The 16,117-nt window shown below is 41.9% G+C and overlaps 1 protein-coding gene across 1 annotated transcript in view; it reads right to left on the bottom strand.

Moving 5' to 3' along the window:
• SNAP23 (synaptosome associated protein 23kDa) overlaps nt 1-16,117 on the bottom strand; it is a 32,620-nt gene that overhangs the window by 13,064 nt on the left and 3,439 nt on the right. The window contains exons 2-4 of the mRNA XM_015420091.1: nt 4,031-4,139; nt 3,200-3,241; nt 1,380-1,428 (exon numbers count right to left, since the gene is read on the bottom strand). Of these exons, the coding sequence (XP_015275577.1) occupies nt 1,380-1,428; nt 3,200-3,241; nt 4,031-4,087 (148 nt within the window). The 5' untranslated portion in view covers nt 4,088-4,139. The remainder of the gene's footprint in view (nt 1-1,379; nt 1,429-3,199; nt 3,242-4,030; nt 4,140-16,117) is intronic.

Below are 16,117 nucleotides of genomic sequence, written 5' to 3'. Positions count from 1 at the left end.
CCCCCCCACCTCCTACACCTGACAGGTGGCTGTCTGTCAGGTGCAGGATGCTTAAAGCCATGAGGGAGCCTGCCCCAGCAGTAACGCCTCGGTGATCCTGCTGGCCCAGCCTCCACAATGGCTTGCAATATCCCTCCCCCATTCCCCTTCTACCCTGGACAGGCAGCTGCTCATCAGGTGTAGGAGAGGGTGTGGGATGCTTACAGCCTTCAGGGGGGCTTGCTCAGCAGGACTGCCTAAGTGCTGCTGCTGGCCCAGCCCCCTGATGCCTTTAAACACACTTCCCCCCAACACCAGACAGGTGGGTGTCTGTCAGGTGTAGGAGCAGGGCTAGGGTGCTTTAATCCATCAGGGAGGCCACCCGAGAAGAAACACTTTAGCGATGCTGCTGGGCCAGCCTCCCCAATGGCTTTAGACACACTTCCACACACCCCTCCCCCACCTGACAGGCAGTTGCCTGTCAGGTGCAGGAGCAGGGACAGAGAATTGAAAGCCATCGGGGAGGGCGCCCAAGCAGCATCGCCTTAGCAATCCTGCTGGCCCAGCCTCCCCGAGGCCTTCACACACGCTACCCCTCCTACACCTGAAAGACAACCGCCTGTCAAGGGTTGGAAGGGGTGCAGCATCCTTAAAGCCATTGAGGAGACTTGCTCAGCAGGACTGCCTTAGCGCTGCTGCTGGCCCAGCCTCTCCAATGCCTTTAAACACAACACCCCCCCTTACACCAGACAAGCAGGTGTTTGTCAGGTGTAGGAGCAGGGCCATGTTACTTTAATCCATCAGGGAGGCCACCCCAGCTGCACTCCTACCCACTATGGAAATACACCTCAAATTTGTAGAAAAGGGTTTTCCTGTATTAGGTTATTTAACTTTTTACAATGTGTGTTCTAGAAAACTGGTTCATATGAACTTGCTTAATATCTGATTGCTTAGATACCCCCTCCGCCAAGAAACCCAAAATAAGGGGAGTGCATTCCTACCATGACGTCAACCCCCACTACAAAGAGATTTCTGAGAAACACGAGCCCTAAGGGGGTAAAAAAGGGGCAAAATGTGTTTTCCCAATTGTTTTTCATGTGCCTGGAAGGTTGCTGCCTCCTTGCCCCCCCCCCGACTGATCAACTGTGTAGCTCAGAGTTCTGAGGTAAAATATGCCTGCTTGCACTACAGTCTTCTCCATTAGAAATCCTACAACAAATTTTACATTTCATCTGTATTATAACTGGATTTATGGAACTTAAATACTGCAGCAAAGCATGGGTATCAGGCTAGTTACTCATATGATCACACTTATATTGAAGTAAAAATATTCACACAATGGATGAATGCAAAAGATAATCCTTGCCATCACACTGCACTGCTGGCCAACAGCAACTCACCCCCTTGTTCATCTAGCATGGTGATGGTTTTGATTCCTGCATCTTGGGACTATTTAGGAAGAAACAAAATATGTTGGCTAGAAACTCAAAGTCTCAAGGTATGGTGCAAAATATAATCAACAATTTGAATTACAACTTGTACAAGCATTATGGGCAGGGATGGGCACAAACTGCATTTTTGTGGTTCAGTTCAATTTGTGATTCGTGGCTGAACCACGAACCGAGCTACAAGCTCGGGAGGCTGGTTTGCGAACTGAACCTGTTTGTATGGTTTCATGACCCCTCCTTTCTGCTCCCCACCACTTTTCGCAGTGAGTAGAAAGCAGGGGTTTAAACCAAACAGCTGAGCAGCGGAGCACCACTTAGCTGTTTGGTTTAAATGGCTCGGAGCTGAACCCAAGAAAGCCCCTTTAAACAGCTGAGCCACACTGAACAGTTTGCTCCTGCCGCTCAGCTGTTTAGAGCTCAAAACAGCTGAGGAACAGGAGCAGGCTGCCCCCGTGGCTCAGCTGTTTCCAATCTAAACAGCTGAGCAGCTGAAAGCAGCCTGCTCTGGCCACTCAGCTGTTTTGGCGGCTTTCATGAGAAGGAAAAACAGGGGCTTAAACCCCTGCTTTTTGCTCCCTCCAAACTGCCTTAAAAGTTCATGGAGGTTCATGGCTGGGCTTCAGTTCGTAAGCCACAAACCGGCCAGAATTAATTACAATCAAAGATTTATGAGCCAGTTGGTGCCCATCTCTAATTATGGCACTTCAGAGACAATGCATTTATCATGGGCATAAGAGTCTGTGAACCAGCTCTTGATCATATAGGTTAGCAGGAAAACAAACTGAACACCACGAAGCCATATTTTGGCTTGTACAAGGAATAACCTGGAAATCTACTATAGAAAAGCACAAGTTTATGTACAAGGCCTGAGAACCACAGCTGTTCCTTTAAAAATGGGAAAAGTTGAATAGGAAACTTAAGGAATGAATTGCTCCCAAGGAATTTGACTTGAGCGTCTTCCCATTCTTAAGTGAAGGCATGGGGAAAAAACAATTCCTTTCTCACACCCCCCCCGACATTTTCCATTTTTTCAAAAAGAAAGACTGAAAATATTGAGAAGCATAGAGAATTTGTAAATCTCCTATGAAATATCTTCTCTTGAAGTAGAAGTGAAATGCTTTTTAAAGACAAGGCTTTTACTCAAAATATGTAGTATGAAGATTTTTATTTACAACAATTTACATTATTTGGTAATTATAATTCCTGTGTATCCCGTAGATATATTCCCAAAGATACTGTTTGTTTAAATGTAACCAATCTTGTTTGCAATATGCCATGGATATGATAGTATACTACTGATGAATTCAATGCTTTCAATGTTGTCAGGTTCAACTCTAAATCCAAATGCGCTGCTTGTCCTGTTGTGACTATGAGATTATCTATGCAAATATATTTGCTACAAAATTTGTGTTATTAATTTTTTTCCTATCTGTCAGGTGGAAAAAACTAATATGCATGTGCTAAGGTAGTACAGGGCAGCAGTTTGCAAATCAGTCCCTCGAGTAACTGGGTATATAACCAATTTTACTTGTAGAAAATAATGGCATTTATTCTTTTAAATTTCAAAAATATGCCAAATAGTGCAATGCTATACACCAAACAAGATATAAATAAGTTGTTAAAGTAGTGAAATAAGTTTAGATTTGATAAATATTGCATATATTTCAGCTTCCCCCCAGAGACCACCACCCGTTTTCTCCATGGTTTCAATATTTCTGGAAATTTTACATCTATAACTCCTTCCCAACAATACCTCTGAAGTTCCTCCTTACCTCAATGGCCATGCCTAGAATCCTCCTTGTGCTTTCCAAAGACTAAAGACAAAACAAAAAACGTTTAAGCATGCAGACTTAGACGACAGACTTTTACACTATAGCCAATGCTCCCTCTAAGCTGTGGAGTCTTGTGAGCAAAAATTCTACTTTCTGAGCTACTGGCAAGCAATTTGGCTACTGCATAAATTAGTTTGCTCTGGAGTCATCCCTCCTGAGCTGAGACAAAAATGTGTGAGCCAGAGGCTAACTCAGCTTAGAGGGAACACTGAAAAGCAACCTCACAACATGTGATAACATATCTAAAAGAATACAACTCTTTTACAAGCTTCTGCTTAATATTCTTAAAACAGTATTCTCTTGTGAATTTGCTACTTGTATTTTGCAATGAAGGCATTTGAAATACCCATTCTGATTTATTAAGTAGTCATATCTAGAGAACTTTAATTATTTTGATAAGCACCCAAATTTTGCATGATGTGATTACACAAATGCTCAATGATCCAAGTATGCCTCTTTTGGAACACCACTGGTTATTATTATTATTATTATTCTAACACGTTAAAAAGGATATGAATAATACAGTTAATTAACTAACTGTAATGTTACAGGTATTATCATCCATAAATATTGTTAATAAATACTGTTTAAAAACATTGTTTCTCACTTGGTAAGTTAAAAGCCTGACCATTTAAGGGAAACCTCCCCACCCCCGGCAGTACAAAAACACTTTTAGAAACAAATAGGCTTTGAGCATCCTAGACGTCTTTTCTTGAGCTGTTTTTTTCACTATACAAACACAGAGGAAACAATGGGTTAGGAGCAACTTACTTCATCGGTAACCTGATTGGCCCTCAATTGAATTTCTTCAGTTGACAGCTCAGCCATGATGAGTACTTCGTTCCCAATATCTGACTATTCAGAAACAATGGGATTTCTCCTGTAGCACAAAACACAAGATAACTCCTGCATGAGAACATGATTGTGCAGCAGAACTTAACAACGATCAACATACTTTTGAATTTTACTTATTCTTGTCTGAGTATGTTTCACATGCAAGATATATATTTAAAGTTTTTACCATGAAAAATGTTTTTGTCACAGGGTGGAAGAAAATTTCAACTTCCATGGGCTTTGCAAAAAGGTGCATGTGTAAACTGCTGCAGAGCCAAGACGGACAGCCATTAATGTTTTCAGAAGAATTAATGTTCCAGAAAAAAATTCAATACTATATTTTTCTGTGGAAATTTTCCCACCTCACATATGTAAATATAGACAATATAGTCTATGTTTATCTATAGCTGCTATGGCTGTTGTGCCACAAATCAATCATGTCACACGGGCTAAATATGGGATATGAAGCATGGACAAAAACGTCACTGCATGTACATGGTCCAGGCTCATACATGGTGCATTTGCCTTCTTTTGCTAACATGATTTATATTTTGCTAACAATATTTAAATAATTTATTTAAATTTAAATTTGCTGGCAGCCATCATCTGCTTTGACATCAAAGCCAGGTTAACTAGATTCAAGTCCAGTAGCATCTTCAGAAAGCAACAAGATTTTCGAGATATAAGCTTTTGAAAGCCAAAGCTCCCTTCTGTCAGCTATGCTACCATGGGGGTTGGGATGCTCAGTCGGAGTCTGTGTAAATAGCTTTCACATTCCTGTCTATGCTTTGTGCCGAAACACTTATCTATAAAGATGTGCAGGTGGGAGTGTGTGTTGTCTGGCTTTCCAGGCAGCCGTGGGAGCCTGGGAGCCGGACAGTTCCCGGCTTCGGCTAGAAAACGTTTGCTGGCTTTAGCCCGCGCGCGGCAGGGTGCCTAATTGACAGCGCAGTGTGTGTGTGGGGGGTGCATACGAATGCCCTATATTATGTTCAAGGGACAACTGCCATTCTTAACAGTGACTATGTTAATGCATATATAGCTCTTCAATAAAAGTATAACCTTTCTTGAAAGCGTGTACTCCATTGTTGGCTGTGGTTTCTGACACCTTCATCAGAGCTTTGCCTCCTAAAAGTTTATACCCCCAAAAATCTTGCTGCTTTCTAAAGTGCTGCAGAACTTGAATCTAGATGTTCTACTCCAGGTCAACTTGGCTACCCTCTGAAACTATCTTCAAATACAGGCTAGAATAGCTGAGAATGGAGAAGGTTTGAGAAACGATGGAGCAAGTATCCAATGAAGTAGGTGGTCAAGGCAAACAATAGATGTAGCAGATCTAGCAGATGAGGAAGAGATACACAAGAGTGTATGTATGTGTGTGTGGGGATACTCTTGGGCCACTAGTTTTGTTCTACTCTTCTATGCACTGCTGGAACCATGAAGACAACACTCTTGCAGAATTCTTATATTTAAAACTCCTTAAAGCAGAAGTCTTCTTGCAACTATTGACAAACTTGGTTTCCTCCCCATGAGAAACAGCCCATGACAACTTCCTCAATTCTATGTACTGAAAGGAGAAACGCTTAATCTTCGGGTCTCACAAATCCATGACTACATTCATGGTGCCAAAAAGACACACATTCCAATAATAACTTCTAAGTGAACAAAATCAACACAGGTTTGAGGAGGTACACATAAAACAAACATCACCCCAATTTACCTAGATTCAAGTTCTGAAAACCAAGTTTGTAAAATACTTCAACTACCTCAATTCTTGTTACACAATGATCTCATATTAAAAGACACTACCACCATCGCTTGGAAAGCTAAGAGCTTCCTTAAATTTATAGGCTCACCTAGAAATATACAAAGCTAGGATATTCATATATTACACATTTTAAAGGAACAATTCAGTTTAACAATGAACATTTTAATCTATAGTTCTATGTACGAATTTTTTATACCCTGCAATAAAAATATAGGTTTCTCTTACTAATACGAAAAGTAGGACAAATTTAGAGTCCAGTGGCACCTTTAAGAACAACAAATTTTATTCAAGGTATGAGCTTTTGTGCATGTACACTTTTTCAAAAGTTTTGGAATGGTAGGTAAGGTTCAAATTTATAGACAGGGGCTGAACAGCAAATTAACATATAACACGATGAAGATGTGCAAAGACAAAACTAAATAACAAGCTAAGGTTATAAGGTCAACAGTTGTAAAGCAATAAATATGTCAAAATAGCAGATAAGTGTGTAAGGGTATTTTTCCTAATTGTGGGAAGTAAACTGATAGTCTCCATTCTCTACTAACAGGCATGGAGGTCAGCATTTAACAGCATTTTCTTCTTTTTCAAGGTGCATGCAGCAAAGCATCCCAATAATACTAAAAGTATTATCTTTGTCCCCAGTCATCACACTCATTCAATAAAACTCATGAACTTATATATTTGTAAGTAAACAAGATTGGAATATTTTTATTCTACGCAACAAAAAGTAAAATATGACTCAAATTCCAACAGTAATGGCCTATAAATTCATTAACAAGCTTGACATGATTATTCAGAGCCTGAACAAGAGTTTTAGGAGCTACTTCTCTTTCTACAAGAAGCAATATTTTTCCAATTGCATTCATACCTATTATTACCTACCTATTAAATTCTGTGAATTTAGGCAGATCATGAGAGGAAGGGCAGGAAGGTGTGAGTCAGTGCTTGGCTCCTGTGGCCCTTTCTTACACACCCAGGGTAATGCCGATCACCACTCTGGGGTCTGGAATGAATTTTTCTCTAGGACAGATTGGCCAGGGATCCTCGAGGTTTTTTGTCATCTTCTGGGCATGGAACACAGGTCACTGGCAGAGTGGGGGTGGGTGGGTGGTAGCTGTGACTTCCCTGCATTGTGTGTTGGGTTGGACTAGATGACCCTTGAGGTCACTTCCAGCTCTATGTTTCTGTTACAGCAACTGTTTTAGTGTATATGCTTTCATGTTTCAAATAATGTTTATATTATGTAATATATTCATGCTAAGCACTGTACTTATTAACATGTGTTTTACTCATTGCTGTTATATTTAGCTCCTATATTGTTATTTTGGGTTCTGCTATACTGGATATACATACCATGTATTTTCTTAAGCTACTTTACAAATAGACTGAAATGGAAAAATCACATCACAACAAACATTATACTATTAGCAGCAAAAGTGTTCTGTTTTTAATTGAATTATTTTTTTAACTGATTTATACTGCCAGCCAACCTCCATGACAGCCAGTTTTGTTCAGTGGAAAGGGAATATACAAATCTTGTTAAGGTAACAAATATGATTGCTCTTCTTGAATAGCTTTCTTCATGAATAAACATCCTCAAAGTTAATTGCTTTGGAAATATTTCATTTGGCTTTATTGAGACAATTCAGTGCTATGTATCTGAAGAACACTTTTTTCATATTCACAGAACAGAACATAAAGAAACAATGATGACCTAGCCAAGGTCTGAAATAGTACATTCATGAATGTAATGCTGGGAGGGTAATTTGCTAATCTACTCTGCTAGTCTACAGGATGTATATTGTTGGCCAGCTATATAGCACCATGAAACCTAGGCAGTCATGTCACAAAAATAAGACAAAGCACAAGACGGGATGGGGGCGGGGGGGGGAGATGGGAAACAAGGGCCACAAAATTTCAAATTAGCAAGCCTTCAGGTAACACAGTAGTTTTCAATAATAAGGCTGTAATCCTAAAGACGCTTTCCTGAGAGTAAGGTTCACTGAATAACATGGGACTTACTTCTGTGTATACCTGCTTAGGAGTCTCTCTAAGAGTACCACTGAGTAGTCATAAGGACAGCCAGTGTGGTGTAGTGGTTAGTGTCAGACTAGGATCTCAGGGACCCAGCTTTGAATTCCCACTCTGCCATGGAAGCTTATTGGGTGTCCTTGGGAGAATTAACCTACCTTGGAACCTGCTGGCTGAAGTTTCCTACTAAGTTTCCTACTAAGGAAGAGGACAGAGTTTAACCTACCTTGGAACCAATCTGTGAGGATAAAATCGAAAAGACTGAGAATGACACAAGCTGCTTGGGAAGAAAAGCAGAGTGTAAATGAGGTAAATAATAAAATTGTAAATCAAGCCACAGTTGATGGAGTTGTTTCCTTTAAATTGTGGTAATCCTTACAAGTCAGTGTGTCAAAACAGAGGAAATTTATTATCCACTGTCAGGTCTCGCTTGTTTAGGGACCTCTCTGGCTAGGAAACAGTGTCCAGGGCGAGGAAAAACCCTTGGCTGGTTGCCTCAGAAATCAGAGGGACTGGTTTCTCTCACCCGTCCTCCCTGGCTTCACCTGAGCTAGCAGTTTTGAGTGGATAGGAGCAACAGCTCTCGGCTCCCTCATCCTGCCGTTCTGCTCCAGGCTCCGCACTTCCTCCTCAGCTTCCATTTGCCACAGCCTTTATTTCCTCCTTAATTCCCTGGGTCCCTCCCCATCCAGGCCTTAAATCAGTGTTCCCTCTAAGTTAGTTCCCTCTAAGTTAGTGTGAGCTAGCTCACAGCTTTTTAGCCTCCAGCTCACACATTTTTGTCTTAGCTCAGGAAGGACAACTCCAGAGCAAACTAATTTATGCAGAAGTCAAATCACTGACTCACAATTTTAATGCCAGTCGCTCACAAAGTAGAATTTTTGCTCATAAGACTCCACAGCTTAGAGGGAACATTGCCCAGGTTCCCTCTGTCTTCCTACCCACGGGTGAACTTGCCCCACCCTTCCACCTCACGGTCAGCTCCTTGTCGCTGGGGCCATCCCCTGCAGTGTCCCACCTCCCTTGATGGCTGGGCCTCCCCTGGTGGGTCTCTCTGGCAGGATCCCAGGCCCTTCTTTAAAGCTACAAAGGGGGGTGCCGCTTGACTGACGTTGTACTCTTTAGACGGCAGGAGGGCCCCTGTTGAGCCCTCCTGACATCCAGTTTATGAGATAATCCTCTCTTGAACAGGACTTGTGCTTTGTATTTCAGGTAGGAGCTTTTCAAATTCACTTCCTCTTTTACATAACTAGTAAGTCACAAAGGAACTGAAAAATGAGGTAATCTTTCAACCTCAAACAGTGACTACTGAAGCACTAATAGAGAATGCAACGTAAAACTTGCCTTGTACAAAAGCTGTATGTCTTTTCAAATGTTTTTCCCCAGATTGAAAACAAGTGGAATCTCTTGCTTCAGATTTCATTAGTTCAGATTTCAAGTATTTAACATCATTCTATATAATAATTCTGTTTGGGTCATGGACTCTCCTGAACATTCCACACGCTCCCAAATCAGTTAGCTCCCTGATCTGTCACTCTGAAGCTGTCCCTATCCACTGGCTGCATTGTCTGAGTCTCGCCTCCAATATTCTAAACAGTTTGCTGTCCCTCTCCCCCCAATAGCCAGTCGCAACACAGAGGTCATTTGCATATGCGGCCTGATTGCTAACATTCTAAACAGTTTGTTGTTGCTACTGGGAGTCACTGAATGTGTCCTGAGGTAAAATACATATCCTATTCTTCCCTTAAAGGGTCACTGGAGTTGCCAATCTCCCTGTGGGGCCTGGAGATCTCCCAGAAATCACCATGTTTCCCAGCCACAGCACATCATTTCCCCTACAGAAAATTTCCCAGCTATTACAATGGCTGCTTTGGGCAGTGGACTCTATGGCACTATAGCCTGCTGAAGTCCCTCCGCACCCCAAACCCTGCCCTCCCCAGGCTCTACCCCTCAAATGTACAGGTCTGGCCCTCCCCTTACTATTGCCAGCCTCCAGGCAGCATCTGGAGATCTCCGAGATCAGTTCTCCTGGAGAAAATGGCTGCTTAGGGCAATGGACTCTATGGAATTATACCCTGCTGAGGTCCCTCCGCACCTCAAACCCTGCCTTCCCCAGACTCTACCCCTCAAATCTACAGGTCTGGCCCTCCCCTTAGTATTGCCAGCCTCCAGGCAGCACCTGGAGATCTTCAAGATCAGTTCTCCTGGAGAGAATGGCTGCTTTGGGCAATGCATTCTTTGGAATTATACCCTGCTGAGGTCCCTCCACACCCCAAACCCTGCCCTCTCCAGGCTCTACCCCTCAAATCTACAGGTATTTCCCAACCCAGAGTTGGCAACCCTGTAACTGGCTATGGAACCGCTTTCCAGACCCTTGGAACCCAGAAGACATGGCATAGGAGGTGGTGCTTTTCTACCTTAGCTGCTACTGCATAACCCCAAATCAACATAAGTCAGGGGTGGAGGGAACCATACCTGTTACCATGAGGCTGTCCTCCCATACTACCCACTTGGGGCAGCAAAATGACTTGAGACAGCCCTGCCTTATAGCTAAGCAGAAGGAAATAAAAATGGCTTGCCTCTCTCTATTTTCCCCTTCCCTCTACCACCCTACCAGCCACAGCTGGGACACTCACCTGGAGCTTCCTTCTAGAGCTCGTTGTATTTCTTCCCACAATGGGCCTTACTCCTAGTTTAGATATAACCCTGTTTTTTGGGGGGAGGCAGAGTTTCTCTTTTTTTCTTCCCTTTTCACTCTCACTCTCAACATTTGTCACGATATTTTAACAGAACGAGAACACACTCCATTTGACCACGGCCTTATTTATTCACTCAATTTCTAGCCTGCTTTTTGATTCAGAAGGATCCCAAGATAGTTTACAAAGAATGGTAACTACAACTACTTTGGTGATGCGTCCATCTGCCCAACACAAGGATGCTGTTGAGTGACATTCACCTAAAATGCCAATTTTGATTTTACTTATTTTAAACATTTATTAGCTACTTTCCTTATGGAGCTCAAGGAGGCTTACAACAAATATAAAATACATAAAATAAAATACAGTAGAAACATAAAAACCAAAATTTAAAATCACAATTCAGGACTGCTAGTAAACTTAATCAACTGCAGCCCCAAATAAAAACAGACTTCAAAACTGCCTCCTAAAGATGGAAAGTCATGGGGCCGGGCACACCTCCCTGGAGAGGTTGTTCCATAATCATGGGGCTGCGGCTGAAAGGCCCTCTCCCATGGAAGCACCAAATGAGCTTCCTTGATTGATGGGAAAGTCAGGGCTCCTCTCTGTTACCTTAATTCCTTCACAGGAACATATGGGAGAAGACTGTCAGTTCGGTTCTCATTAAGCCTTGCAAGCCTGAAGATTACCAATGGCAAATACCACAATTTACCAGTTCACATCTGCAATTTACATCTGCACATCCACAGATCTCACAAAAAAGAAAGCACTGTAGAATGGGTATCATTCTGGGTACTGTAGGAACCCCAAATGCCACGTGAAAACAGCATTAGCAAGAAAGCAGTGGCAGTGAGAAGAGAGAGGAAAGTGAGAGCAACTGGGGAAGGGCAGAAAGAGGTATGGAGAAAAAATACACACTATATCTGTCAAATAGGTTTATAGTTCTTGCTAAGAAATAAGGCAGAATATAAACGGGTACGCCTAGAGATGTGAGTCCCCCAATGGAAAAAATCAGGGGAAAATCTTTCCTCCAAGGCCCCTTTTTTCTAATGGAAAAATTGGAAAATTTGGGAAAACATTGATCAGAAACTTCTGTAAAATACTTTCCCATTTAGACTGAGTAAACTGCATCTCATGACAATGGTTTTTACATTGAAAATGTATAGCATCAAGACATTTGAGGGTCTTTTCAATTTTCCCAATGGAAAGTCTCCTGTGAAATATTTAATCTTTTTGAGTGAGAAAAACCTTGTCTAATCTACAGCATGAAACAGTCTGAAGACTTCTGCAATTTTTCTGGGGGGAAAAATGGGAAATTTGGGGGAGCATTGAAATAAACTCTTATAGTATAAACATATACTATATTTACAAAAAATATGTAATAAAGTGGACAACAGTCAATGTTATCACAAGTTTAATAATAATACAGTACTATTAAAGAGTTCAGTGTTTTCATAGAGCTAATATCCAGATATGCTGGCAGTCCTGCCTATTGTGACTGTATGAAAGTTTCTGTACAAATAAGACATTTTCTTTTGTTTACTACAGAATTTGTTTTTCAATTTTTTTCCCTTACCTTTTGGATGGCAAAAATTAAACGTACATGGACTATGGTAGCATAGGGTGCAGCATTTTGCAACTCTTTCTTAAGCACTGAGTATACTTGCAATTGTTCCTTATAGAAAAACCCTTTTGAATACCATAAATATGCCAAATAGTACAATTTTATGTTTTGACTAATTTGCAAGTTTTTCCCCAGGAAAAAAGTGCAATAAATAAATAAATCCCCCAATGGCTTTAGCATTACACTTAATGCAGTACTCAGGTTCATGATGTTCTATAGTACTCTCTTCTAGCAGAATTTCCCCCCTATTTTTCACTAACTTACTAAACTAAGAACAAAGACATAACACAGCAACTTTTCCCATCACTTATCAGCTCCCTGCACATGCTTCAAGAACAGTCATGGAGTTCTTTCTGGTAGCTAGGAAACAAGCTAGAAGAATTATATGTTAACATTTGAAACATCATTGCTACACAGGAAATGCCTACATAATTTGCATCAAAGTCATATTTGGAACATATCAGCACCAAAGACAGCAGAATATTCTATACCTTCAAACTACAATTTCTTGTTAGAGAGGAGTATGTAGGAGTGACTACATACTACTGTGCTCCTGTAAATATTCACAAATAACTTTTTCATGCTTCGAAAAATCAAAAAGCCTAACAGTGATGCAAAAAGCAACAACACCTGGTACAGATCATTACTGAAGCAGTTAATAAAGATGCAGTTAGCAGTCACTGATAATTACTGAATGAAGTCCAGGGTTCTTTAACAGATCAGGTAAAGAGTCCAGGAGTGCTCCTGGACCACAGTGTTCCACTGCTGCTGCCAGGAGAGTCTCTTACTATTGCATGTTGTATTTAGACTCTTTCACTACCTTGACTCTCCTGATCAAACTATGCTGATCCACAGAACCATTAACCTATATTTTATGTAGAGCTACTCTAGAAGGCTGCTGGGAAGACACAATCAGTACAAAAAAAAGGCAGATCTCACATTAGCTGCTGGGAACATGCAAAACCTGTGCTTCTGCATCTGTACTGGTTACCTATTTGCTTCCAGGTCCAAATCAGGTGCTGCTGCTTACCTTCAAAGCCTTTCACAGACTACATTCCCATGCACCAACCACTGCCTCCTTATTATATTCATTAGCCCCCCCCCCCCCGCCGTCAGTGCAGCAAGAGCATTTTCAAGAACAGGTCCAATGCTATGGAATGCCCTGTCTGTAGAGGTACCCTGTTTCCCTGAAAATAAGACCTACCCCAAAAATAAGCCCTAGCAGGATTTCTATGCATTTGTGGTATAAGCCCTAGTGTGTCTTCTTGAGAAAAAATAAATATTAGACAGTGTCTTATTTTCGGCGAAACATGGTACAGAGGGAATTATGGAGTTTTTTTGTACAGCATGAAAGACTATCTCAGAAAGCCTTCTTGGGAGGCAGGATGTGTAGAGGACTGTGAACAAAAACAGCTACTTGAAATTTTGTAGTTGTAGAATGATGTTACTTCAGCTTGTTTGTATCTTAGTGCTGTCACATAAGCCATCTTGAATCCTTGACAGAATGGAGGAATAGACATATTATAACAAACAATCCAAAATGATATTACCAGGCACTTTGTTGCTGAAGCTCTAAGTGTTCTGGACATCAAGCATATGCATACTGATAGCTGAGATCAAAACAGCTCTGGTGGGTCCATGTGGAAACTGTTCCTATTTGAATGAGGAGGTACTGATCCCGCCCCCCCCCCCAAATGCAGCATTTTGCACCATGCCAAATCCCTGCTTGGAAGGAACCTCAAGAGCAGCTTTTGGGGAGTCGCGACTTGGGTGAAGAGATATGAAGGCCTGGAAAAATGGGGGGGGGAACCTTCTTTCTGCACCCCCGGACTTTTTTCAGTCTTTTTCTGATAGAACTCTAACATTGTAGACATAAACATTTTCTAGAACTGTTTTTATTTAAATTTAAGTAATATTGACAAGGGTCAGCCCTGGTTAGTATTTGAATGGGAGACCGCCAAGGACAAGCAGAGGCAGGCAATGGCATACCACTTCTAAACGTCTCGACTTGAAAACCCTATGGAATCACCATACGTTGGCTGCAACATGTCAGCACTTTCCATCACCACTATGATTTTATATGATGACTAAGTTATACATTAGGTATTTTATGTTGTAGGTTTGATAGGCGAGAACTGTATGTATTTCAATTCATCGTAAAGTTTCTGACCATAAAAAACCCATGGGAGAAGGAGGACTATTTTTTTCCTCCCCTGGCTTCAAAATTTCCAGACATTTTACATCACTAAATGGCAATGGGAAGAGGGCATGGAAAAGCCCCAGTGAACACAAGGAATTTGCACATGGTCCTTTGGACTCTGGTTAAATGTACAAGAAAACATCAGTTTACAACTTGTACCTAATGCTCAGCAAGCTTAATGCCAAGCTTACAGAGTTACAAAGGCAAAGCATCCTCTTTCCAGGTGCCACGTACTGTACCTTTGAAGGTGATCTTAAGTAACAGGCAGATTCAGATGGGAGCAGGTACACCCAGACCCACCCAGCTAAAGGCTTTAAAGGCAAGATAAGCCTTTTGAGTTGTGTTCCCCAAACAAATGGCAGACGTTACAGCACTACACCAGCTAACAATACGGTATCTACACTCTGAACCAACTGAAGTTTCCAAATAGTCTTCAAAGGTAGTTCCATATAGTGCATTGCAACATCTTACCCTAGAATGATCAGAGTGAGGATAACTGGGGCTCAATCTCACTTTTTAAAGACAGGCAGCAACTGATATTAGTTATTTCAAGACACTAAAGACCACAGCTGTCCTGTAGGCATAGATCTCAACATTTGTTACCCTTTGAGAAACACAGCCCCACCTACAACAGGCAGCCACTGCCAATTTAGATCTGAAAGTTAGACTGTACATAGATAGAATGAACTTGAGGAGTTTAGGTTAGTGAATTTGTTCCGAAAGTGTTTCCTAATTTTTCTTTCTGGCATACCCTAATTTTTCTTTCCATGGCATACCCATTCGCTTTCAGCTTCACTTAAAGTCTGCATACAGGCCCCACCACTTAAACCTACTCAATAGACTCTCCTCTTAAATATTGGAAGTCCCTGTGGTAGGCTAGTCGCTTCTCCAGTGTTAATACAGTCCCTTGAAAATAACAGCCAATATATAGCACAGTTCTTGTGAAGTACCTCATTTTTGCCAGCAGGGGGCAAAGGCTTATCATCCAGCCAGAAAGAATCTATGGTTACTTCTGGTCACATGGGCCAGTTGCTCTCCCACTTCCTGAAGACAGCTTGGATTTCGCTTGCTGCTTCTTCTGCCTCGCCAATCGCCATTTTTAAGCATGTTTACTTTTTATAGAATTTGCCAAAGTCCCGAAAATTTGCCCAAATGCTTATTTGGCTTCTGGAGTCTCTCTAATACAGTCTATTGCTGCTTAGAACTCCGTCCCCACTACAAAGGCTTTTCTTTAATTGCTCATTTGTTCCTTCCGGGGGAAGAGTAAAAGGGGACTCACTCATTTTCTGGTGTTCTCGCTTTAACAAACTCACTCTTCAATGTCTGATCACTTGGATCTCGCCAGGTAACGATTTAAACGCTGTACCTCCAAGTGCTTGTCCTGGTGTGCGTACCTTAGTCCCATTCGGGAACACGGCACAGAGACCTTTGGGGCAAAGGGAAGCCTCAATCTGCTGGCAGCGTGCCCGCAGAGAGGCAACCCTCAGCATCCCATGGCAAGGGACCCACCGCAAGAGTCCCAGGGGGGTGCGGACATTTGCACCCCCTCTCAATGCGCTGGTCCGCGGATTGCTCCCCAGGAGCTGTCTGGGGAAATGGCCGCCATCAGCCCGCCAAAAAATGGAAGTCCGAGAGTTTGCCTTTTTTTTTACTGCTGTGGCAGACTGGGTTAACATTTTCACTAAGCTATCCACTACAACCTCAA

Source organism: Gekko japonicus, unplaced genomic scaffold (genome assembly GCF_001447785.1).
Source record: "Gekko japonicus isolate JY-2015 unplaced genomic scaffold, Gekko_japonicus_V1.1 scaffold27, whole genome shotgun sequence".
Classification (NCBI taxonomy): Eukaryota; Metazoa; Chordata; class Lepidosauria; order Squamata; family Gekkonidae; genus Gekko; species Gekko japonicus.
Note: the sequence above shows the minus strand (reverse complement) of the source record. Positions and strands in the feature narration are given on the sequence as shown.